The 25,354-nt window shown below is 39.2% G+C and overlaps 1 protein-coding gene across 1 annotated transcript in view; it reads left to right on the top strand.

The window, feature by feature from the left end:
* Nucleotides 1-25,354, top strand: part of OTOF (otoferlin) — a 214,156-nt gene that overhangs the window by 611 nt on the left and 188,191 nt on the right. The window contains exon 2 of the mRNA XM_058164751.1: nt 17,026-17,084. Coding sequence (XP_058020734.1) covers nt 17,026-17,084 — 59 coding nt within the window. The remainder of the gene's footprint in view (nt 1-17,025; nt 17,085-25,354) is intronic.

Below are 25,354 nucleotides of genomic sequence, written 5' to 3'. Positions count from 1 at the left end.
ATCCATTGAAATGCCACATGCTTTGAAAATGTGTAACATGTGACACACTCCTGCATTTCTGCAATGTTTCAGACATGGCAAGGTTTTTAAAATGAGCTACTCTTTCTGATGGCGGTAGCAAGGGTGGAAGGTTGTGATGGGGTAACAAGCAAGTCGCCCCCCCCCCCAGCAGCATTTTGTCAGATCCTGACACTTCCCCATTTTGAGCAGGGGGCTTTCTCAGCTTTTGCTGGAGATGCCAGGGTTGAACCTGGAACCCCTGGCATACAAAGTATTGCTTTGAGTGTATGCACACAGCATTGAAAGATACACGTTGCCACTGTTCTCTACTGAGTGCTCACTACATATAACAATCCACATTGTTTTTATACAGCACTGCAGAAAGTTAGTCCTCGCACTAATGCTGATTTGCAAAATGTAAACCTTTTGATCTTAACTTCATGTTTTCAAGGGGAGTGGAGTTACAGCTGAACTTAGAATGATTGGCTTGACTAAAGTTATGGTATACTTGCTTTCCATTAATCATTTATAGCACATTCTAGCATCACCTAAACATCACTGAGACAATATAACACCTGCCCTTGTGCCTGTTACATTGGCAGAATAAAGGTTGAATTATACTGAAGGACAGTATAAATGATTACTGGAGAAATGATTGCTGGAGAAATGGTCTATGATTTGTAGCTGACCTGACTTTTTTCAATTTATATGTTTTATCAGAATCACAGCTACTGCATGTCACCTCCATAGAGTGTACATTTAGTATACATGACAACAAATGAGCAAAGAATGTCATAAGTATTATTGCTGAGATATCAAATAAGATTGTTCTTCTCACACGGAAAACATCCTGGACTTAAAATTGAAAAGGTTTGCATTTTCAGGTGTTTGTTTTCTGAAATTCAGAACCAGCCATAAGAGAAAATAATGCATGGACTTCATCAACTAAAAAGAAAAATTAACTTGTTTTTCTGAAGATACCTAAACTATCTTTGGGTCACTAGAGTTAAAGAAATCCAGCCCTCATTTCTTGATAGTTGTCTAACTTCTACACTAGCTTATCCTTGTATCCAAGAGTTTGAGAATAAGAATATATTTATCTGTAAACTATCTCAGGTCAGGTCAAGCAGCAGACAAGAATATGTGGAAAGCCTAGCAAAATTTCCAAACAGAGCTAAGCGTGCATCTTAGAATAGAAATATTATGCCCGACACACAACCTGGTGGCTTTCTGATAAATTGAATTAGACATGTTGGATTAGATCCTGAGCGTATTTGACTGGAACACTGCTACTTAAATTGTCTCCTTAGACCCCACATCAGTTCCAATCAACACATCTGCTGCCCTAATTCATTATAAGGACCAACCTTTCTCCCCCTTCCAACTTTGAGCAGAAATAAAACTTGGGAGAAAGAAAAGAATTAGAATGAAAACAATTGATGAAAAAAAAAAGAAAGAGAATGCAACCATATGGGTTTAAGGAATATTTCTTAACACATATTTTAATCTTAACTGCTAAAAATGGATGGCTTTTTATCACACTTTTTAAAAAGGATTTTTGAAATAGATGGTTGGTATGATGGGAATGTTGTTTTTTTTTGTAATTAAAATACTTTTTATTTTTTTAAAAACAAGAAGATATAACAAACAAAAAACGATGTTTTTATATCTCCTATTTCAAAAAAATGGTGCATGCACTGTGTATATATATATATGAGTGGTTCTTAAATGCCCAATATCAATTCTGGGCACAGGCTTCAAGGACGTTTTTCTTTAATAAAAGACAAAAGCAGCTGCAATTTACATTGCCCCCTACATCTAAGGTCAATGCCAACTTGGAAACAGCATCTGTAATGCACAATGGCACACTTATTACATATGAGGACAGGGTGAAGTTCTAGTTCTAATACTTAGACAGAACTTTTTATAATATTGATGCTGATTTAAAATACATTTTTTCCAGTTCTTTTTTTTTTAAAGCATCTTGAATTTTGGAACCTAGCCTCCCCCCTTAGGCTACTCTTGTCAGATTTTACTGCAGTCCAATCTGAAGCTCTCCCACAAATGATTGTTGCACATGACTTAGTACCATGAGATTAAGTGGAACACTCCTCATCCTTGGAAAAAATCCAGAGGTTTGAGGTATATTGCACCATTCAGAAAATGCAGCTGCTCCCTGTGGTTTATAGAGGATAGAAATCATCTTGTGGCATGAAATCCTTGAAATTTTTTTGCCTTGAAATGCTGTCCTCTGCTTCTCTGTTATCAAAGATAAGGGAGGACGTTCTGGATATGTCCAGAGGTTCTCCCTTTTTCACGATCACATTTACCAGGGCAAATGGTACACAGAGAATTCAGGGCTAGATCAAGAAAATCCTACAACAATCTATCCTGAATAGACAGTTTAATCTGGAAAGTTGTGCTGGAGAGTAAAAGGAAAAGTGACTTGTCTTGTCCATGTGATATAATGCCATCTGGTTAAATAAATAAGAAACTAGCAAGGGTTTTCCAAGTTTTGGGACCAATCAACCTACCGTGGGAGATTCTGCCAATGGTACCAAAAGTTGGAAATTAAAAGCCACCAAACCATGACATGTGGTGTCTCAGGCAAAGAACCAATTACCAAAGTTATTATCATCTAGATCTGGGATCTCTAACCTTGGCAACTTTAAGACTTGTGGACTTCAACTCCCAGAATTCCTCAGCCAGCAAAGCTGGGAGTTGAAGTCCACAAGAGCTATCCCAAATGCAGTGGGGAATGCCCCTCTACAGGAAATATCCCTGGAACTATTTTTTTTAGAACAAGTTTTTATTGATTTTTTTAGTTTCCCCCCCCTACACACATACATGATTTATGAACAGAGTATTGGCCATATCATATCTTATACAATTCAATATATTCAAATATATTTTACTTAGTTACAGTTTTTGCCAAAATATTCCTTTTTCATAGTTTTTATTCATTTCCTAATATTTCCTTGCTCATTTTATTAAGTCACATCTTCTTTTGCCCTCAAGTTCTAATTTCTCCATTTTTATTCATGTTCAGTCTCTTTCATTCTTTTTTTTTAAACGATTTCCATTTTTATCCTAATATATTCAAATATATTCGGGGTTGCCTTTCTTCCATTTCATCTTTTCCTTTTCACAGCAATCCTTTCATCTCCTTCTCACTCCTTTCCCTCACTCCTTTCATCCTACCTACTTTCTTCTCTCCTCTCCTCTCCTGGAACTATTTTTGATGCTATACAATAACAACGACAGGTCCAAACATCATATGCATATACTATTGTATGCGATTTTACTTATGTTTATTTTTTGTGGAGTTCTTGGTGCTCTCTGAGATTGGCTGTTGCTTGCAGATGTGTCATCACCCAACTAGGTTATATCATCAGTTCAAGAGAGTGTGGGATTTGCTCTGGTTTCTATACAGTTGCTTGACTTGCCAGTGTTGGTGGGCATGTGGTTTTCTCCTTTGTAGTTCCTTGATTGAAGCATTGTTTTCTGCTTGATCGTTTGGTGTTAAGTTCCTATTTGTCTGGGTATTGGCTGCTAGAGAGGAGGTGTTCTGGAGGGCATGTGGTTTTTTTTTAATTTTCTGAATGCATGTATGTAATATTATTAAGCTGCAAACTTAGAGGTTTTATAGAAGAATGGCATAAATATTTACACATAATAAACAATGTATTATAGAATTATAGAAATTAATTCTGTGTACCATTTGCCCTGGTAAACGTGATCATGAAAAAGGGAGAAATTAAAAAGATAAAATAAATAAAATAAATATTAGTTTAGCATTAAAAATGTGCATGAAAGGGCCCTACTAGATCCTTTCCTTCAAGTGCCCTAGGTCTCTGCAAGTTGGTCAGAATAGACACTTATTTCTTTCCCAGCTTCAATTCCAGACAAATTGTTAGAACAAGAAACAGCAGAGGTCCAAGACTCAAAACGTGTTCATTTCTTTCTCTTATTTACTATTGAAGTCCCTTTAAATCAGTCTTTGTGAGGAGCTTAACAGAATTCACATGACTTACCTAGATAGGTGGCAGTAACCTTGATTGATTTCAGAAGTTCAGCCAAGCCAGATCTGGTTAGTCCTTGGACAGGAGATTGCCCAAAATATACCAGAATGGAGACTAGATTGAGAATTTTAAAAACACATCCTGGAAGCAAACAATTGTAAACCATGTCTGAATTGTTGCCAAGAAAAGTACATAGATATGTCCAAGACATCACCAGGAGTAGAACCTTGTTTTCACAATGGCTCTTGCTTATACCCCTTTCAGGGTTGCCACAATAGCCTTTTAATTTCTGCAGCTCCAAGTAATAATACAAAAAATTATGGAGGTTAATCTGCTGGACGCAGTTGAATGTATATATTTGCCAGTCACATCTAGTTTGCAGATTACTGGAAACTGGCTGCAGTAATATTGTCAGGATCATTTTAACTAATTTTCCCTTTAGGAGATTTTTCACTAAAATTACTTTCCATAGACCTATATTTCATGTACAGAGGAAAATTCATCAGGGAAAATGTTTGAGCAAAGACACATATACACATAGACAATAATTATTCCATTGCGATCTTTTTGTTGTAATTTTTGTAAAAAAACAACAGTAAATCTTGGAAGAAAGATACAGGCTTTGAACAATATGTCTGTTTTGGCACCAAAAAAAAAGAGAAAAGTTTTGCAAAAAGAAAATATTAGATATTAGAGATGGGGATTTTTTTGACGATGATGACAATATATTGGCTCAGATTCCAAAGCATTGGATAAGAATTCCAAAGCACTGGAAACAAGAATTCGTATTATTTTGATTTTAAGGTGCTGTACAACTTGTTGGATCTGGAATTTTTTCCCCTGCAAAAGACTAAATGGCTTACTCTCTGCAACTGGAAACCTCTGCAAGTGAAATTTGATCAACCTGCTGAAAGAATAGCATACTAGCTTTTCTTTTGTAATTCATTAAAGTGAATCCAATTCGATGATGGAGAAATCGCTGTATGCGATCCAAATGGGACTTGCCAAAGATCCTTTCCCAAAAGTTATAGGAATAAAACAAGATTCCTGATCTGAAAATTAAATTCTGATTTTCCGAAAAGGATTTGACTGCATATAGTCAAACTTTATTTAGACTGAGAACTGACTTTGAAAAATAGGTTGAAATGGAGGTCTTCTGATAGGTCATCACACATAAAGAAATTATGAAGTCTGAAGGCAACCATCCTTAACTCAGCATAATCCTGAAATATTTAACTTCTGTTAAACAATGACTATAAAGTCCAGTGCCATTTTTGCACACTATGCTATAGCATTGTTACACGTGTAATGAAGTGGCAGGGCTTCAACCACATAGTTGCAGCTATTTTAAACTTTGGTTTTGGAGAAAATTTTGGGGAATACTCTACAGCAGGGGTCTCCAACCTTGGCAACTTTAAGCCTGGTGGACTTCAACTTCCAGAATTTCCCAGCCAGCTTTGCTGGCTGGGGCATTCTGAGAGTTGAAGTCCACCAGGCTTAAAGTTGCCAAGGTTGGAGACCCCTGCTTTACAGAGCCAAGAAAACAAATCAATGTATCAAATGAACCCAGTGTTCTCACTTCCGGCACAAAGGACCAAGCTCAAATTATCCTACTTCAATATACAAATATACAAAGTCCAAGCTTTCTGGAAAAAATTTCAATGCTGGGAAAGGTACAAGGAAAGAGAAGAGGGCAACCAGCTGCAAGGTGGATGGATTTATTTACAGTGGCAATGGGGGCGCAGTTGGAAGAGCTGAAGGGTCAAGTGTTGTGACCGAGGCCCAAGTCGTTAGTACCAGATACAATCAATCCTAAACAAACATATTTTATTAGAACAGCTGAGAATTACTTCATTCTCAGCTTCGTCCAAATTAAGTCCAAAACAAAGTCCTTCAGAAAAAGTCCTTCGGCCATATCACAAACCTTTGTCTTCTTTGGCATGCTGCCAAAGGCTTTTCTTGGCAAGAACCCCACGAAGTTCAGAAACTGGAGATAAACAATTGCAGCTACGTTGCTTTCCTACAAAGAACCCAAGAGCCGTTGCTGCTCTTTTAAGCCTTATGGGAGGAGCCAATCATCTCCTGGCCTTACTCCCGAGTTTTCTTTTTTGTTTTAGCTGCTCTTGCCTTCTGGCAGCTCTTCACATGCGTGCACTAGGAACAGGCTCCTCCTGTTCCTCTGCCTCTCTGCTGCCCGCCTCTGGAAGCTCTGGAGTCCGTGCATTCCTTTCAGATGGTCCTGGCTCCATCTCTGCCTCCAACGCAGACCTTTTGTTTGGATCTTCCCCTGACTCCAGGACTGGCCCATTGTCCTCCCCAGCCTCCTCACTGTCTGACTCCACTGCCAGCTTCGCAGGCTGCTGGCGGACCACAACACTAACTTAGTGATAGATCATCATGGAAAAAACCTATGTATTGGTCGTTAAGAGTTGACAATGACTTGATGTCATATAATCAGTCAGGCTTTGGATGCCCCTAACATTGAAACACACACATTCCCAATTATTGGAAAAAAATAATGACCTTGGAGGGGGAGATGGGCATGGTCAGGGTGGATGTGGACAGGGTGGGCAGGGCCAGCTTGACATCACTCATGTCAGGGGGCACCTGTGGTGGCCCGGGCAGGGCTGGGGAGATCCTCTTGCAGCCCTCTGCCAGTGAATACACAGCCCAGGAGGATTGCACGGCAGTGGCACCATCACTATTTCCACGGCGGCTCCACGGGCCAGATCTAAGCACCCTGAGGGCTGGATCCAGCTCGCGAGCCTTGAGTTTGACACCCCTGACCTAGGCAGATGCAAAGTCAGGCTTAAATACTATCCTAAGAACAACCAATATCAACGAATATAAGGGGCAAAACTCCTACTGCATGTTCACTTTTATACCACTAGCTTCAGAATATTTCTTGAGTATCTTCAAAAAGCAGCATTTGATTGCAAGAATCATCCATTTTTGTTCTCTTAGAATGCTTCAGGCATTCATAAAAAAATAAAGATTGGTCCTGGATTGTAGTTTGTTCTATAACTGAACAATTCCCAGTTAGTGCTTCTTTTCCTTTAAAAAAAAAAAAAGAGCAATCCTTTTTACTTAAGTTTTCTTGAAAGAAATGAAACCTGGAGGGGGTTGGGAAAGTTGGGAGGTGATTAAAGGCCCCAAATTGTAGAACTGGGATGTCTTTCTGGTATAGCTGCTCCAGGCTATTTCTCTGCACCAAAATGTACGTTGCTCACAAGGAAACAGCAGCTACAAATCATAAAACCTCCAAGTGTAAAATACAAATGATTAAGAACAGAGAGGGAAAAAGTACAGTTCCAAACAATATTTCATATATCAAATCAAGAGAACACCCACTAAAACGTACTTGCTTAAGGCTGTCTATGAGTCACCATGAGCGAATAGGCGGCAATATAATTTCAAATAAACAAACAAACAAATAAATAAGTCTTGTGAAAGTGTGTAGAGATGGTCTTGGGAAAGGGGACAGGGACCACTGAAGAGCTGTAGTAGGAGAAAAGATTACTCAGTCCTGAGAAAATGGAAAGGGTGAGAAAGCAATTCAATTCTATCTTGAGTTTCTTCAGTATAAGATGGGGCAAAGAGGCTTTCAAGATTTGGTTATGTTGCCCTGCGACAATAAAAAACATTGCAATAGTGGCGAATATCTGTAACTTTGGTGTAGGATGAGGGTGAAGGTTCGTTCTCCCAGCTTGTGGGTTGGTTAAACAGCTAAACACTGTTTATCGGACATTAATACAATTGAACGAGTCCAGAGGTATTTCACAAGAAGAGTACTCCACTTCTCTTCTCACAATAGGAAACCCTATGCCACCAGGCTTGAAATTTTGGGCCTGGACAACCTAGAACTACACCATCTAAGGTCTGACCTAAGCTTAGTACACAAAATTGTCTGCTACAACAGCCTACCTGTCAATGACTACTTCAGCTTCAACCGCAACAATACATGGGCAAACAATAGATACAAACTCAAGATAAACTGCTCCAAACTCGATTGCAGAAAATTTGACTTCAGCAACAGAGTGGTCAATGCCTGGAATGCACTACCTGACTCTGTTGTTACATCCTCAAACCCCCAACTTTAACCTTAAACTGTCTACCGTGGACCTTATCCCATTCCTAAGAGGTCTGTAAGGGGGCGTGCATCAGCGCACCAATGTGCCTATTGTCCCTGTCCTACTGCTCCCATTTATTCATACTCATTTCTTATGTTTATACTTATACCTGTTTATACTTATATGTTTATATGTTATGTTTATACTTATACTTATTTTCTCATACATGCTTGACAAATAAAAATAAATAAGAATAAATTACCAGGTTAGATAACATCTTTAGCGGAGTTTAGGGGAACCCTTAAACTCCGCTGAAGAGGTTACCTAGCCTGGTAATGAAACATTTGGCAACCAACCCACAAGTTTAGAGAACAAACCTTCACCCTCAATAAAAAGCATTTCTGGAATCCATGCTGCTTCTTTCCTTCCCTTTCTTACCTTGAAGGGCTGACAGGCCAAACAACCTCCATAAAGAAGAGCTGTCTAGTCTGAATGGGAAGCCAATTGAGATGACCTTTACTACAGGAATATTTGTGCAAAGGAGCCCTGGAGGAGGACAGGGCCTTTCTGATGGAACAAAGTTTCCAGAAGAGGAAAGGAAACAGGTCTTACAAAGTATTAAGTATTACTTTGTATTAAAGTATTAGAATAGAATAGAATAGAATAGAATAGAATAGAATAGAATAGAATAGAATAGAATAGAATAGAATAGAATAGAATAGAATAGAATTTTTATTGGCCAAGTGTAATTGGACACACAAGGAATTTGTCTTGATACATATGCTCTCAGTGTACATAAAAGAAAAGATACCTTCATCAAGAATTCTAAGACAAAACACTTAATGATAGCCATAGGATAAGGTAAAAGGTAAAGGTAAAGGTTCCCCTCGCATATATGTGCTAGTCGTTGCTGACTCTAGGGGGCGGTACTCATCTCCGTTTCAAAGCCAAAGAGCCAGCGCTGTCCAAAGACGTCTCCATGGTCATGTGGCCGGCATGACTCAATGCTAAAGGCACACGGAACGCTGTTACCTTCCCACCAAAGGTGGTCCCTATTTTTTCTACTTGCATTTTTATGTGCTTTTGAAATTGCTATGTTGGCAGAAGCTGGGACTAATAATGGGAGCTCACCCTGTTAAACGGCAGCACTAGGGATTCGAACTGCCAAACTGCCGACCTTTCGATCGACAAGCTCAACGTCCTAGCCCCTGAGCCACTGTGTCCCTGTAGTCATAGGGTACAAATAAGCAATCAGAATACAATCAATATCAATATAAATCATAAGGATACAAGCAACAAAGTTACAGTCATACAGTCATAAGTGGAAGGAGATGGGCAATGGGAACGATGAGAAGAATAATGGTAGTGCAGATTTAATAAATAGTTTGACAGTGTTGAGGGAATTGTTTAGCAGAGTGATGGCATTTGGGAAGAAACTGTTCTTGTGTCTAGTTGTTCTGGTGTGCCGTGCTCTGTAGTGTCATTTTGAGGGTAGGAGTTGAAACAGTTTATGTCCAGGATGTGAGGGGTCTGTAAATATTTTCACAGCCCTCTTCTTGACTCTTGCAGCATATAGGTCCTCAGTGGAGGGCAGGTTGGTAGCAATTGTTTTTTCTGCAGTTCTAATTATCCTCTGAAGTCTGTGTCTTTCTTGTTGGGTTGCAGAACCAAACCAGACAGTTATAGAGGTGCAGATGACAGACTCAATAATTTCTCTATAGAACTATATCAGCAGCTCCTTGAGCAGTTTGAGCTTTCTGAGTTGGCGCAGAAAGAACATTCTTTGTTGTCCTTTTTTGATGACGTTTTTGATGTTAACTGTCCATTTTAGATCTTGCGATATGATAGAACCTAGAAATTTGAAGGTCTCTACTGTTGATACTGTGTTGTTTAGTATTGTAAGAGGTGGAAGTATGAAAGGGTTTCTCCTAAAGTCTATCGCTATTTCTATGGTTTTGAGTGTGTTCAGTTCCAGATTGTTCCGGTCCAAACACGAGGCTCATTGTTCAACCTCCCGTCTGTATGTGGATTCATCATTGTACAGGTATCTGATGTGGTTCTGCTTAGCTTCACCTGCTGCTTCCTGTTTGTTAGGAAGCTTATGATCCACTTACAAGTGTGTTCAGGTATCTTTAGCTGGTTTAGCTTAGTTAGAAGAATGTCTGGAATGATGGTGCTGAATGCTGAATTAAAGTCTACAAAGAGGACCCTCGTGTAAGTCTTTGGAGATTCAAGATGCTGTAGGATGTAGTGCAGAGCCATATTAACAGCTTCATCTGTTGATCTATTTGCTCGGTATGCAAATTGCAAGGGGTCTAACAGCGGATCCGTGATGGTTTGCAAGTGGGACAGCACTAGCCTTTCAAAGGTTTTCATGACTACAGATGTTAGAGCAACTGGTCTGTAATCATTCAGTTCCTTGGGCTTCTTTGGCACTGGGATGATAGTAGAGCGTTTGAAGCAAGAAGGAACTTAGCACATCTCTAGTGATTTATTGAAGATATGGGTGAAGATGGGGGCCAATTGGTCAGCACAGACTTTTAAGCAAGAAGGAGTTATCTTGTCTGGGCCTGGAGCTTTTCCTGGCTTTTGTCTGTGAAATAGGTCTTGCACTTCCTTTTCTGTGATCACTAGGGGTTGTGAACCGAATGGGATAGGGTTCAGTTGTAGGAGGCTTGGCTGTTGTTGGTGTGTCTGAGATGGGGGTTGTGGAGATAGGTGGCTGTAGTTTCCTTTCAAACCTGCAGTAAAACACATTCAGGTCATCTGCCAATTGCTGATTTCCTTCAGCCTGGGAAGGAGGTTTGCTGTAACCGGTGATATTTTTAAGAGTTTTCCACATGTTTACTGGTTCATTTGTTGAGAACTGATTCTTTAGCTTTTCAGAGTAGCTTTTTTTTATGCTCTGATCTCCCTTGTTAATACATTTCTGGCCTGATTGTACAGCATTTTATCACCTTTTCTGTAGGCTTCCTCTTTGGAACGACGTAGCTGCTTAAGTTTAGCTACATCGTAGCTAAACTTAAAAGAGTTCAAAAAGAGGGATGATTGTTTCCTCAGTAGCTTTTTTTTTAATTATTTATTTATCATCACATTTATATGTTACATCATTCATTGTAGCTGGCATGCACATGTGAGTCTTGTCACCTAATCTAGCTGGCTGACCAACTAGACTAAATGCTGCACAAGAAACCTTACAGTGCCAGTGAAAGTAGTTATAAGGTAGCTTGTGTATTTGACACCAAATTCAATATGGCCCCCATGAGAATCAAAATAATATATGCAGCTACATCTCAACTGATCAGTGTTACAACACTTTTTGTAACAACCAATATGTTCCTGGTCCCTTCTTCTCAATACTTAATTATGTAACTGATCATTAGTCTAGTGCAGGGTCTGCAAACTTGGCTTTTTTAAGACTTGTGGACTTCAACTCCCAGGATTCCTCAGCCAGCGTCTAGTGGATAAGGCACCCAGCTAGAAACCAGGAGACTGTGAGTTAGAGTCCCTGCTTAGGCATGAAAGCCAGCTGGGTGACTTTGAGCCAGTCATTTTCTCTCAGCTCACCTCACCTCACAGGGTTGTTGTTGTGGGAAACAGAGGAGGAGGAGGAGGAAGAGGAGGAGGAAGGAGAATTAGATGTTTGCCACCTCGAGTTATTTATAAAAATAATAAAGGTAGGATAAAAACTAAAAATAAAATAAATCATTGTTATAAAATATAACCTGAAGGAAAGTGCTGAGGTAGGGAATTTTCAGTAGAGGTGAATTTTAACTTTAAATGGAGATGTCATCTCTATATTTCTTTATTAAGTGCAATCCACAGTGAGATGAAAAAGAGCAGATGGGGCTCTGCAGGAATGAGGGAAATCAAGATTCCTGGAAGAAGAAATTCTAAAATCAATTCCAAAAGGCATGGTGGTGGTGACAAGCTTTCTGCATTAGTGCCAGGAAAACTGAAATGAAAAGGAATGAATTATATCTACAGTGTCAAATCACAGTGCTTTTGACAGTGATAGCGTGCATTTTGGATTCAAGTTCTGTTAAGATACAGCCTGTTGTGCCTTAAAATGACTTCTACTGTACAGCACAGTGGAGTTGCCATGGTAACGGCTTCACAGTACTCCACAAGGGGGCTCCCTCTGGTAAGGGGGATTGGTTCTTCAAAAAAACCAAAACACCCTAGGCCCCTAGGATGTTTGCTTTTTTTTTTTTTTTTAGGCCCTCAGCTTCAAGCAAAGAGGGCAAGTTGTTGGGGGAGATGCCTGCTAATGCAGATAATCACGTGCAAGGCTATTCCCTGTCTAATACAGGATTGGGATAAATAAACCCCAGGCAACACCGGGGTTTCACCTAATTTTATATATAACTCAAGATAGTTTTCAGTGGGGAACAAGGAAAGGAGAAAGGAGAGGACTTCGCTGCTGCCCTTGAGAAAATCCTCTGTCAGAATGTTTTTCCAGGTCTTTTTGTCTAAACAAATTATTCCAAACAGGCAAAAGGAAGCTCAAAGATAGGTTTATGACCAAAACATGACACTCCTGATGAAATCACATAATGCACTTTGAATATTGCATACTGTATGGAGCTGTCTGGAAATAGCCAGAGTTGTTGGTGTGTGTGTTTCATTTTGCTGCTTAATCTAGGTTCCTTTCAACAGTACTAAATTGCTGAAATCGATCCACGGCAATGAAGTCATTGATCATCTTTTTCATATGTAATTCACAAATGCATATTAATTCAATGCCGGGATTCCTTCTGACTGGGCCAGGCCTTCCTTTTCTCCTGGGACACTGCTTCTTTTAAGCATTATAAAGCTTTTATCAATTTACCAAGGTAATATACAGGAGGAGATTATTGGGATGAGGGTGGATTAAATGTGGGATTTAAAGAGAGCCCTAGATTTTCACTGGAGAACTTGGCACCTTTGTCCTTCTGATGTAACCATTCTGGCTTCCTCCCTAGAGGTAGGGATCAGAAACACTCAGCTGCACATTCAGAACAGAAAACACATGTCGAAGTGATCTTCAAGCAGGATGAATGGAATAATAAAAAAGCATTATTAAAACATCCCCATAGGAATTTCAAAGAGGGATATTTTAAGAAGAGGAAGAGAAATGGAAAAAAACCTGGTTCCTTCTCAATGATATGGTAACCATGCCTTGGTTGTTTCATCAATCCAGTTTCTAAAGAGGCCCTCATAACCACTCTTTCTCTCCCCCCCAAATTACTAAGTATGTAAATCTCAACCTTTTGGCCACGGTTGTTAAGTGAATCACTGCAGTTCTTAAGTAGATCATGCAGCATTAAGCAAATCCGTCTTCCTCCACTGACTTTGCTTGTCGTAAGCCAGCTACTGATTGATCATGTGACACCAGGATGCGACAACCATCGTAAATACATGCTGGTTGCCAAGCACCCGAATTTTGATCATGTGACCATGGGGATGCGACAAGAGTCATAAGTGTGAGGATCTGTTATAAGTCATTTTTTCCAGTGCTCTTATAACTTGGAAACAAGAGGTCGTAAGTTGAGGGCTACCCATATTGCTTGAAATTATTGAGACAGGTTCAGTATTACTATTACTGACAACACCTACAACAGGGGTCAGCAACCTGTGGCTCTGGAGCCGCATGTGGCTCTTTCACCCCTCTGCTACAGTTCCCTGTCACTCAAAATATGTGTCACAACCGCCAATTTGTGACACCCACTGGCACACGATTTATTGAGCTTTTCAACCCCTGGTAGGCCAACCATGGATAAATCCAAGAAAATAGAAGTTTCAGAAGAAAACAGAAGATTTAATTCAACTACATACACTAGTTTTGTGGCCACTCAAGAAATAGTCAGGCATAGGAAGGGTTTTGTGGCTCCTGGTGTTTTCTTTTCTATGGAAAATGGGTCCAAATGGCTCTTTTGAGTGTTTAAGGTTGCAGATCCCTGACCTACAACAATACCAGGGGTTATTCTCTATACCACTATAGAGAAGTGATTGAAAACCTAATTGAGAGATTAGGTTTCTTTGCTTCAACCAGCACAAGTGCTCCCAGAGAGTGGATCTATATCTGTAAATGAGGAGATGATTGCCTGAACCTAGTGAAGTAATAATTTTCCTTTTTTAATTACCCAAATCCTATATAAGTGAAACTGTGATTGCAATCCTATGGTGCAATTATCGGGGTTTCCTATTTTATAATCTCTCTAGCTATATTTGAATTTTAAACTGAGAGAAAAAGTAATTAACAACAGCAAATTCAACAAACACTATGTTACACAACACAATAAAATTGAAAATAAGCATATTTTATTTCTAGAAGGAGGCAGATTTAATAATAGGCCCACTAGCTTTCTGCGGAGGTTCATTGGGAATTGGGGCTATATATTTTAGCATTTTAATAACATTTTCCTCTATTGCTAAATTGAAAAAGTAGCGATCAAAGAAAAGGGTGGATGAAAAGTAAATTCCATGTTATCATCTTTCCTTGTATGTGTCATTCCAGGATTAACAATTTCTTTGATAGTTTTACTCCCTTCATAAGGTGTTTGATGGGTCAGGTTTTTTTAAGGCTCTCACCATTGTACATTTAGGCTCCTTTGTTTAATGTTTTCTTTCCCTCCAGCAAATAAATTAATCAAATAGGCTGGAGATGAAATGAATACAAAAAAATTACCACCAATGGGAAAATCAGTATACACAAATCTTACAGAAAAGTCCAAATGCCATCCATAAGTCTCATCTGATTTACAATAGTTAACGCACTGAGGGAGGATCACTCTGTATTACTCTTAATAAAGTGAGGAGTCTCAGCAAGCTTGAATAATAATACTTCAGTATGAGGAATGGGGGGGGGAGAGCCAAACAAAGAAGGCTTAGGAGACCTGACAGCAGTCTTCCAATACTTGAAGGCTGATCAAAGAGAATGGAGTGGAGGGTCAATTTATTCTCCAAAGCACCCGAGGGTAGGACAAGAAGCAATGGATCAGGGGGAGATTCACCCTGGGAATAAGGAGGAATTTCCTGATAGTTAGAATGTTTAATCAGTGGAAGAAGCTTGCCTCATGGAGTTATGGGTGCTCCATTACTGGAAGTTTTCAAGAAAATATTAGATGCCATTTGTCTGGGATAGGATGGGATGGGATGGGATGGAATGAATAGAATAGAATAAGGAAAAGGAAAAGGAAAAGGAAAAGGAAGAGAAGAGAAGAGAAGAGAAGAGAAGAGAAGAGAAGAGAAGAGAAGAGAAGAGAAGAGAAGAGAAGAGAAGAGAAGAGTTGGAAGGGACCTAGGAGGTCTTTTAGTCCAACCCCCTGCTCAGGCAGGAAACCCTATACCATTTCAGTCAAATGGTTGTCCAATCTCTTCTTAAAAACTTCCAGTATTGGAATGACATAAGGACTCCTGCCTTGAGAAGGAGGTTGTACTAGAAGACTTCTAAGCTCGCTTCCAATGCTATGATTTTATGGTTCCATTTTGTGTATGGATCCTCCAGAAAATTTCTTTAGCCTTCCTTATTATTGTTTCCTGATTGCTTATTTGTAGCCTATGACTATCATTAAGTGTTGTATCATTAAGTGTTAAATTTGTACCCTATGACTATCATTAAGTGTTGTACCTTGATAAGCTATCTTTTCTTTTATGTACACTGAGAACATATGAACCAAGACAAATTCCTTGTGTGTCCAATCACACTTGGCCAACAAAAAATTCTATTCTATTCTATTAGTGGCCCTCCAGAAGTGGCAAACACTAACCCATGTCCTAGATTACTGAGAGTTATGGGCACTATATCAAACACATCTAGAGGACATTCAGATAAGGAACTGTCCATATGGCTCAGTGCTGTTTGCCCTGTTATAAGAATCCTTCAGCTGATGTTTTTCTGACCAATATTGTCTTGGAAAATCTAAATAAAGTGAGCATCCATAATAGCTGTGCATTTATTTTATGATAAAATAAAGTGGCAGGTATAACTAGTATAGTGTAGTGACTAAACTATTATTCAAAGACTCGGAAGATCCAGGCTGAAGTCCCCCCGCCTTAATTATGAAAATATACTGGGGAACTTTAGGCCAGTCAGTCTCTCTCAGCCCAAGCTGCTTCATGGGTTTATTGTTGCATAGGTAAATTGAAGAGGGATCCCCATAGAAATCACCTTGAGCTCTTGGAGGAAAGGAAGAATGTAAATTTAGTAAGTGACAAATTAATATGACCGAGGATTATAAAATTATCTATATTTGAAGAGATTTTGTGTATATTTTTAGGCTTACAACTCTGCTTTGGAATTAAGTAATGAGACTGACTGGGTTTAAAGTGACAAAATAAATCATTTCATCATAAAATTCAGGATGTTACAATGAGGTTATGTACATTGAAGAAGAGTAAGACAATCTTAATGTTTAATGAGATCAGTTGAAAACTTAGCTGCTGCATGCGTGTAACAAGCTACGCTTGGTTAGGGATAATCTTACTTTCCTGTATGTATCCTAGTATGTCAGACAAAAATAGCCCATGTGTTTTTTTCATTCTTACAGTAAATATATCATGCAAATCCATAAGCAGGATAATGTTATTCAGTAACCATATAAAATATATTATGTAAATGTAACCAGTGACTATTAGGCTTTATGGCTGGTGTGAGATCTCCTGTTTGTCATCCGAATAATAGAAGCCACAGATAATGGAGAATTCCAGCTTTTCCCCCTGACTTAGAACAAATGTACGACTTGACAATTCCTATTGTTGCATTGGCTTCTATGCAGATAATTAATTGCATGAAAAACATATCCACCTGATAAATTAATTCTACCTTATCCACCTGCATATAAAATATGACACAGTCCTTTTAGATGCCCTTCTTTTGCTCTAACGATCAGCTTTGTATTTCTGCAGCATTTTATTAATATTAAAAATAATTTTCTCTTTGGATTTTGCAGGTCTCTCATTCTACACTCGAGTGCTTGAGAACTGTGAGAATGAAGCTTCATTTGATGAGGTAAGGAAGGAATTTCTGAATTGGAGAAAGGTTATGAATTGTGGCACCTTTGTATTCTCCCACTACTTCAGACCCGCAAACAAGCCACTCTGTATTCTGTTTTGGCAATTGTGCTCATAGGCAAGTCACTCTCTTGTGAGATGGGAGACTATGATGGATATGATAAATAAACAACAAACAAACAGTCTTGTATATCTACAAGATCTGATCTTGAAGAACTCCAGCAATCACTAGATGTGACAAAGGAATATAGAAAATTAAGATTCTTTGCTGCCATCTAGTGATCATCCAGATGATTTCAGTCTACATATAGTAGATCTAAGGATACGAGACACAGTGTGTATATCGTTGTTAGCTTGAAAGGTTGCATCCTTAGGGGTCTCCAACATTTTTGCACCAATTGGCATATACAGAGACTAGGGTGTGGATAAAAGTGGCTACAGTGAAAGAAGGACTTCCCCACTTATAAAACGGCTGCTATAATCAAGAAAAAAACCCCATTTCCTTAAATGATTCTGGCAAGCTAAAAAAAAAAGGATTTATTCAAGAAGTATACTTCAGTAGGAAGATATTCTTCTGACCCAGCTCCCCAAACACGACAAAACCTCTGAAATTAATTCAAAGATTCCTTTATTAGGAGTGCTGGCAGCCTGGCAAACAGCTTCTCTCTCACCACAGGCTAAGAAGTCTGTCCATCCGGAAGATGAATAGTTGTCTGCTACATCTATTCATCTCTGCTCCCTGCCTTTTATCCCCAGAGCTAGGGTGGAGCTTCACTAGTAGCAGTGGCTCTTCCTTCCCAAGGATTGGCCCATGGCTTTCCACTGCGCATCTGCATGTCAGGCACTGGGGCCAGCTGTTCCTCCTCTTCCTCATCAGCCATCTCCAGACCTGGGGGCTGTTTACTCTCCATCTAAGGGCTGATAGACAGCCCAGGCTCTGCCTCTGTCTCTCTGTTTCTGCCAGTTCCATTCTCACTTCCCCCTTGGAGCTGTCAGGTTGCCTTGATGCTGATCCTGATTCCCACACCTCCTCCTCCTCTGATTTGGCTGCTGAAGGGGCCAGCGGCCGACAGGCCACAACAGGTATTATCCAGATGTTTAAATTGATAATTGAATAACCCATTTTCTTCAATTAAATGGAGTGTGCTAAACCCCAACAAACTAATCAAAATTAAAACTAGGGCTCTTCCTTGGTTTTTTGGACTGTAAAAATGAAGAGGGAGAAAAGTACTTTCAGACATGCATTATTCTGTTCATATAACCTTACAATAAAGTTAGAGCTAATACTTCTGGATGTGTTTCTTGCCTGAATTATCTCACAAAACTGAAAGGAATAGATTAGGGCAGTGGTTCTCAATCTTTTCTTTACCACAGACCCCATTTAAATACCTTTTGTGGTCATGGATCCCCCAAGATGTAAATCATAATATTTCTTCAAGCCTTTGTGGACCTCCTTTGATGACATCATGCCCCCCCCCCAGTAGTCTGCAGATGACAGGTTGAGAACCACTGGATTAGTATTTAAAGTATTTAAAGCAGGGTCTGTGGTGAAGAAAAGGTTGAGAACCAGTGTCCTCATCTATTCCTTTCAATCTTGTGAGGCAATTTAGGCAAGAAGCACATCCAGAAGTACTAGTACCAGGTCATGGTTGTCCCAAAGGTGCTTTTTTTTTGAAGAAGAAGAAGCTTCTTGGATGAGAAGCGAAATGTCTTCAAAGAAAAAAACCAGAAAGTCCAATTGCTTCTTGAAAAAAAATTGAGATTACAAACTGAATATGGGCTAGCAGTGTGATGTGGCTGTAACAAATGTATTTACAAATCCTCAGGAGAAATCATTCTACTGAAACCTATTTTGCTCAGAACCACCTTTGAATACTGTGTGAAGTTACGGGCACCATCCTTTCAGAAGTGCTCAGTTGACTAGAGATTGAGTTCTATGAGGAGAGATCGAAGGTGCTAAGTACATTTAGCCAAGGGAAGACAAGACCAAGAAGGAACATGATAGCACTCTTGAAAGGATGTCACACAGAAGGTCAAGACCTGTTCTTTATTGTTCCACAGTGCACGATACTGAATAATGGATTTACATTTACAAGAAAGCAGAGTCTGATTAAAGGTCAGAAATTATGCACGAATGATAAGAGCGCTTTGCAGAATATAGTTTTGCAAATGGTTGGACTTGATGATCTCAGTCACAACGTCCAACTCTATGAGTCTTTTCCTGTGAGATGGGCTGCTATGCAAGTATGATTAAATAAATAAATACATAGATTTTAAACTTTTTCGCTCTTAACCTCCAGCAAAAATAGGAATCTGAATAAAAAGCATATATTGTAACTCTATGCCTCTGGGCCTGGGGGGTATTTTACAATAATATTTGGTGAATTAACTGATTTTTAGTTTCCACAGTTGATTTACTTTAACCTGTTTGGATCATTACAGTTCCAAAGCACAAAGCATATATTTTAAATATATCAAGTTGTACAATATGCTAATTCATTGATTGTTAGAAATCACTTTGAAAAATGACAGAACTCTCTGGGTGTCAGTCTTCCACCCCCACTTTGCCAATATATGAGCAGTAATATTAGTCATCCTAAATGAAGTAAGAAGAATGAAGTGTAGCTTCTCTGCAACTTCCCCATTGCCCAGCCTGATCCCAGTGCCTTCGGTTGAGAAGGATTGGGCAGGATTGAGAATTCAGGAAGCAGTGAATGAGATTCCCAGCTAAAAAGAGGTTCAGAGGGTCTGTGACCCAAGGTTTGTAGTATAAAGGTTTGTGCTGGTTTGTAGTATAAAAGTCATATCAGTCTTTAATTTCCAATGGGAGAGGCACCATCCTGTGAGATATATAAAATGGTAGATATTTCATAAATCAAGTCCTCATGGCTCCTGAACTTGTTCACAAAGTTTTACTGGTAGCAAAATGGAAATGCTGTTTCCATTGCCTTCTTCTGAGTGTGTGTATTTTGTTGTTGTTTTACTTCCCTGCCTAGCTCTTAGCTTCAGGATTTTCTGGCAGTTTTCTACCAAGTTCTAAGAGGATCCAGTTCTGGTTAGCCTTTTTCCAACACAAACCAAATTTGGCCAGGACCTGCTATTCTTTGGAAATACAGCGTTTCATCAAAGCAATGTCTCATTATCACAATGTCAGCTTTGGTGCCTTTTATATTTGCTTGCCACATCATAGCACATTATAAAAGGAGTAGAGTTTGGTGCAATACTGCCTTTGTCATTTCTCTCTTGATCCCTCTGTGGACATCTATGTTGATCTCTGCGGCCAGCAACTATTTCCAGTTCTAATTGCTCTTCTGTGATCTCACCATTGCACAATGGCTTGGAATCGCCTTCCAAAATTACTCATGAGATCACTCATTTTATGAGACTCCCATAGGTTCTTGTGAAGTTTCAGTCATTAGTTTTGTGTGTGTGTGTGTGTTTTTTAACTAATGTTTTGAGGAGGGATGTAGGTGGTAAGTGTTTATGGCTGCCTTGTGTTTATGCATCCGAATTGCTAATCTTATTCTACAGCAAAAAAAAAGCCACCCTTGGTTCAAGTCACTATTGAATGTATTACATTCTTTTTACCTGGAAGTCCTGCATTTTAATGTTCTGCTATACATGAGCTGCCTGGAGTTATGTATAGCAATATAAGCTGTTTATGCTGCAAAGAAGTTTCTTTGTTTACATTCTGGATATAATCCTGAGATGATGCCTAAGGCAATCTTACTTATCCCTCGACTCAGTGTATGCTTTGTTTGTAATCATAAACTGCCTGTGAAGTCGTAGAGAATTTCTTAGGTGCTGCTCTCACCACTTATCCCCCTAAATCTGCAACGCTGTCTCTTCCTCTGTTGTTACATAAACCATGGGTGCTGCAAGCCTTACATAACAGTCTCCCTCTCATAACATACCCATTAAAATGCTCAGGGTATAGACACTCTCTTCCCCACCTACATTTTCCTTTTCCCTCTTTTCTTTCTCTCCCTTTCCCTCCCACACTTCACATTGAGTTTCTTTTCTTTGTGAATTGTACTCAGCTCTGCACTCTTCAGAACCAATGTTTGGAAGGAGGAATTTGATTACATGTCAGTGCTTTGACTAGGTACAAATGCAGGGCAAGGTGTTGCATGGGAAATTATCGCCCTACAGTTTTCTCATATGAAATCATCTTCCATTTCTTCCATTGTCTTTCTATGAAGCCTTTTCAGAGGTCCCAAATAGCTGTGAACTAATCTGTCAATCGAAAGGTCGGCAGCTCAGCAGTTCGAATCCCTAGTGCTGCCATGTAACGGGGTGAGCTCCCGTTACTTGTCCCAGCTTCTGCCAACCTAGCAGTTTCGAAAGCACGTAAAAATGCAAGTAGAAAAAATAGGGACCACCTTTGGTGGGAAGGTAACAGCGTTCTGTGTGCCTTTGGCGTTGAGTCATGCCGGCCACATGACCACGGAGATGTCTTCAGACAGCGCTGGCTCTTCAGCTTTGAAACGGAGATGAGCACCGCCCCCTAGAGTCAGCAACAACTAGCACGTATGTGCGAGGGGAACCTTTACCTTTACCTTTAATCTGAGTTAGTTCACATATCCTGGGATGTTCAAGTTTGTTTCTCAGCAAATTAGTAAAGAAAATATATATTTGATTATACATGTAATAACTGCAGCAAGGATAGTATTTGCGCAAAGATGGAAAGCAGAGAAAATCCCTTTGGAAGGGGAAGTGATTAAAAAAATCTTAGAATGTGCAGAAATGAACAGATTAACTTTGATAATTAAAGAAAGAGAAGATACAGAATATTTTTAGATATGGGGACAATTTTATCATTGGTTAGAAAATAGATATAGATAAATAATTGAATAATTAAATAAGAGAAGGGAGAAGGGTGGTATAAAAATCAAATAAATAATAATAAATAATAATAAAATAATAAAATGCTGTATTGTGGGAGTGGTGTTGTAAAAAAGGAGAGAGGAGGAATAACAACAACAAGAAGTCACTGAAGAAACACCAAGATGACATACGGAATGACTGATGTATTATGTGTTTGTGTATAAAGCAATAAAAAACTTTTTACAAAAAAAATGTTTGTTTCTCAGCTTGGGGATCTACAGTGGTCATTAAATTAAACAAGTCATGCTGAATTATAAAGTGATTTATTTGCCTTTGGTGTATTGTAGAAATTTAGCAATTATGGTTTGCAAATACATACAATTTACAGTTTAATACACTGTATAAACCCAGTCAGCTGTGGTTAAGAAGCAAACTAGGATGGGTATTGCCAGCGAAGGTGTATTATCCTTAAGTGTTTCATCCATGTTCCACTAATGTCATCATCTTTGGACTTTCTTTGAAAGGGTTACATGCTTAGGCAGAATGTATGTATTCCTCTATATTTGGCTTTGCATCCGTGGTGGAATTCAAATTTTTTACTACCGGTTCTGTGGGCATGGCTAGGTGGGTGTGGTGTGGCTTGGTGGGCATGGCTTGGTAGGCGTGGCTGGGGATGGATATTGCAAAATTTCCATTCCCACTCCACTCCAGGGAAAGGATATTGCAAAATCCCCATTCCCTCCACACTCCAGGGGAAGGATGTTGCAAAATACCCATTCCGTCCCCACTCCACTGGAAGGGTACTACAAAATCTCCATTCCCACCCCACTCTGGGGCCCGGCAGAAGGTGGCATTTGCCAGTTCTCTGAACTACGCAAAATTTCCGCTGGAAATATTCAGAACCTGCGGAATAGCACCCGTGCTTTGCATACTTTACAAACTAATTTTGAGTTCAGCTTATTTCAATGGCCAATTCTCTTTGAGGATAAGGAATATATCAAGGAACTTTTAAACAGTATGAGATAACCATTTTAAAATGCTTAAAATGTGTTATATACATTTTATAATGTACATAAAATTTAAAAAGTTTAAATGGGGACTTGGCTGCCTTCTACTTAAAATCCAAGGACAATGAGTGATTTGTGAGATTCGTATAAAAGATTTTTTTTCTGTTAGATTGCTTCATTTTACAGTACAGGAGAAAGAAAATACACAGATAAGTAGATTGACTTTTTGGGAAACGTGAGCATAGGTCTGATGTAGTCTTTGTTCTCAGAGTCTTAATTAGATTTTTATAATGCCCCATGGGATCATTTCCATTGTCCTTTTTTGTCAGATTTACTTATCTTAATTGACACTAGACCCAAACGGGGCTTTCTGATTTGTTTCATCCAATGTGTAAAAGCATAATCAGATTATTTAAAATATTAGTCCCACTGTGTTTTACAACAGATCAAACTCTTTGAAGCTAGTAATCTTCAAATTGTATATGAGATACTTGGATGAAAAGTGTCTGGACAAAACCATGAACTATATTAGACATTTCTGCCACTCTTAGACCAAAGATTGACAAAGAATACACACCAACAATTAATTGCTTTATTTGAGGTGTGTTTTTGTCTTTCGTTGCTTACCATCGTTTTACAGCAGACCCTTGTGTATGAAATATCTGCAGTTCTTGACTGAGTTAAATATTTAAATAAGGCTAGTGTTGTGGCCCACTGGTGGCCAGTGGAGCTGGCAGCAGAGTCGGACAGTGAGGAGGTTGGGGAGGAACATGGGCCAGTCCTGGGGGCTGGGGAAAGCTTGGAGAAGGGGTCTGCAGAGAGGAGCTAGACAGCAGTGAGACAGAGGAACAGCTGGAGCCCATTCCCAGTGTGCGCATGCACAGAGCTGCCAGAAGACAAGAACAACTCAGAAATCAGGGTTGACTTGGGAGTAAAGCCACACTTGGAGGTAATTGGCTCCTCCCATAGGAAACAAAAGAAGAGTGAATGGGGAGTGGGCTTTTGCAGGAAACAATTAATTCGTTCTGTGACTCTGAGAGACTCTGTGCCAAGTTTTGCCTTGTACTGCGTTTGGAAACAAGTTACGTGGCAGCTTGCCAAGTGAGATAAGGTGTGTTGATAAATATTCCTTTGAAAAATTGTTTGGACAAGCCTTACTGACTGTGAATAAAAGTTTTTTGTTTTTTTTTACATTTATACCCCGCCCTTCTCCGAAGACTCAGGGCGGCTTACAGTGTATAAGGCAATAGTCTCATTCTATTTGTATATTTTTTTTTTACAAAGTCAACTTATTGCCCCCCCAACAATCTGGGTCCTCATTTTACCTACCTTATAAAGGGTGGAAGGCTGAGTCAACCTTGGGCCGGGCTCGAACCTGCAGTAATTGCAGGCTCTGTGTTCTAATAACAATTGCCTGAGCTATCCCGGCCCCTCACAATTCACAGTGATGTAAATAAAAGAGGTTTTACCGGGACCAAGACTCTGCTTTCTGCTTTTTAAGGGAGCCTAGGTCAGAACAGCTAGGAATAAAGGTTTGAAGAACATTCTTTGACAAGTAGCAAATGCCATAATGTCCTATTGCTGAAACTGAGTTGAGGATGTATCTTAGAATTAATTGTGCCATGGAGAAGGCAGAATTTTGAAAATCAGTACAAAAGAGATTAATATATACCATACCTGCGAAGCAGATGTTTGCTGAATATTCTGAAACCTTTTTATGAAAATGTATAAGGTAAAGTATCCCTGAATATTTAATTGGAGTGGAATAAAAGGCTTTGTACTACCAAATTAGAAGTATAGGAAATATCCTTTCAGCCATTCTAAAATTTTAATAATGAATTGAAGGTACAGGAAATGCCAATAAGGGTATAAAGGTATCTTGTGAAAACGAGTGTCAAGGAAAGTTCTTTGCCTCTTAACGTTCAAACATGTTTTAAATCCAATTCTTTATTCTAAGCACTGAATATCAGGTCAATAAATCCACATGATGGGATCAAACAGAATGAACATTTGCCTGCTGGGATACAGTCCAATAAAGATTCGCACAGCTGTGAGAATTAGAGGCTGCCTTGGTGTACCACAGTTGTGGCCAGAGAGCCTTAAACCAAGACAACATGTCATTTCTTCAATTAAAACCATTTCAAGAAATGGAAAGTGCTTTGTTATTCTTGAGTAAATCTTAGAAATAAGAGTGTTGGTGCCAGCAAAAATAATCTCTATGAATTGTAGAAAATACAAGAAAAATAACACAGTGTTATTGTATATTTTGCTTTTCTTCTGTGAACATGAGTATGTTCCCTAATTTTATCCCCATAGTGAGTCAGCTTGGGCAGAGAAAGATCCTAAATCAGGGATCTCCAACCTTGGTCCCTTTAAGACTTGTGGACTTCATCTCCCAGAGTTCCTCAGCCAGCTTTGCTGGCTGAGGGACTCT

The sequence above is a fragment of the Ahaetulla prasina genome, chromosome 1 (assembly GCF_028640845.1).
Source record: "Ahaetulla prasina isolate Xishuangbanna chromosome 1, ASM2864084v1, whole genome shotgun sequence".
Taxonomy (NCBI): Eukaryota; Metazoa; Chordata; class Lepidosauria; order Squamata; family Colubridae; genus Ahaetulla; species Ahaetulla prasina.
Note: the sequence above shows the minus strand (reverse complement) of the source record. Positions and strands in the feature narration are given on the sequence as shown.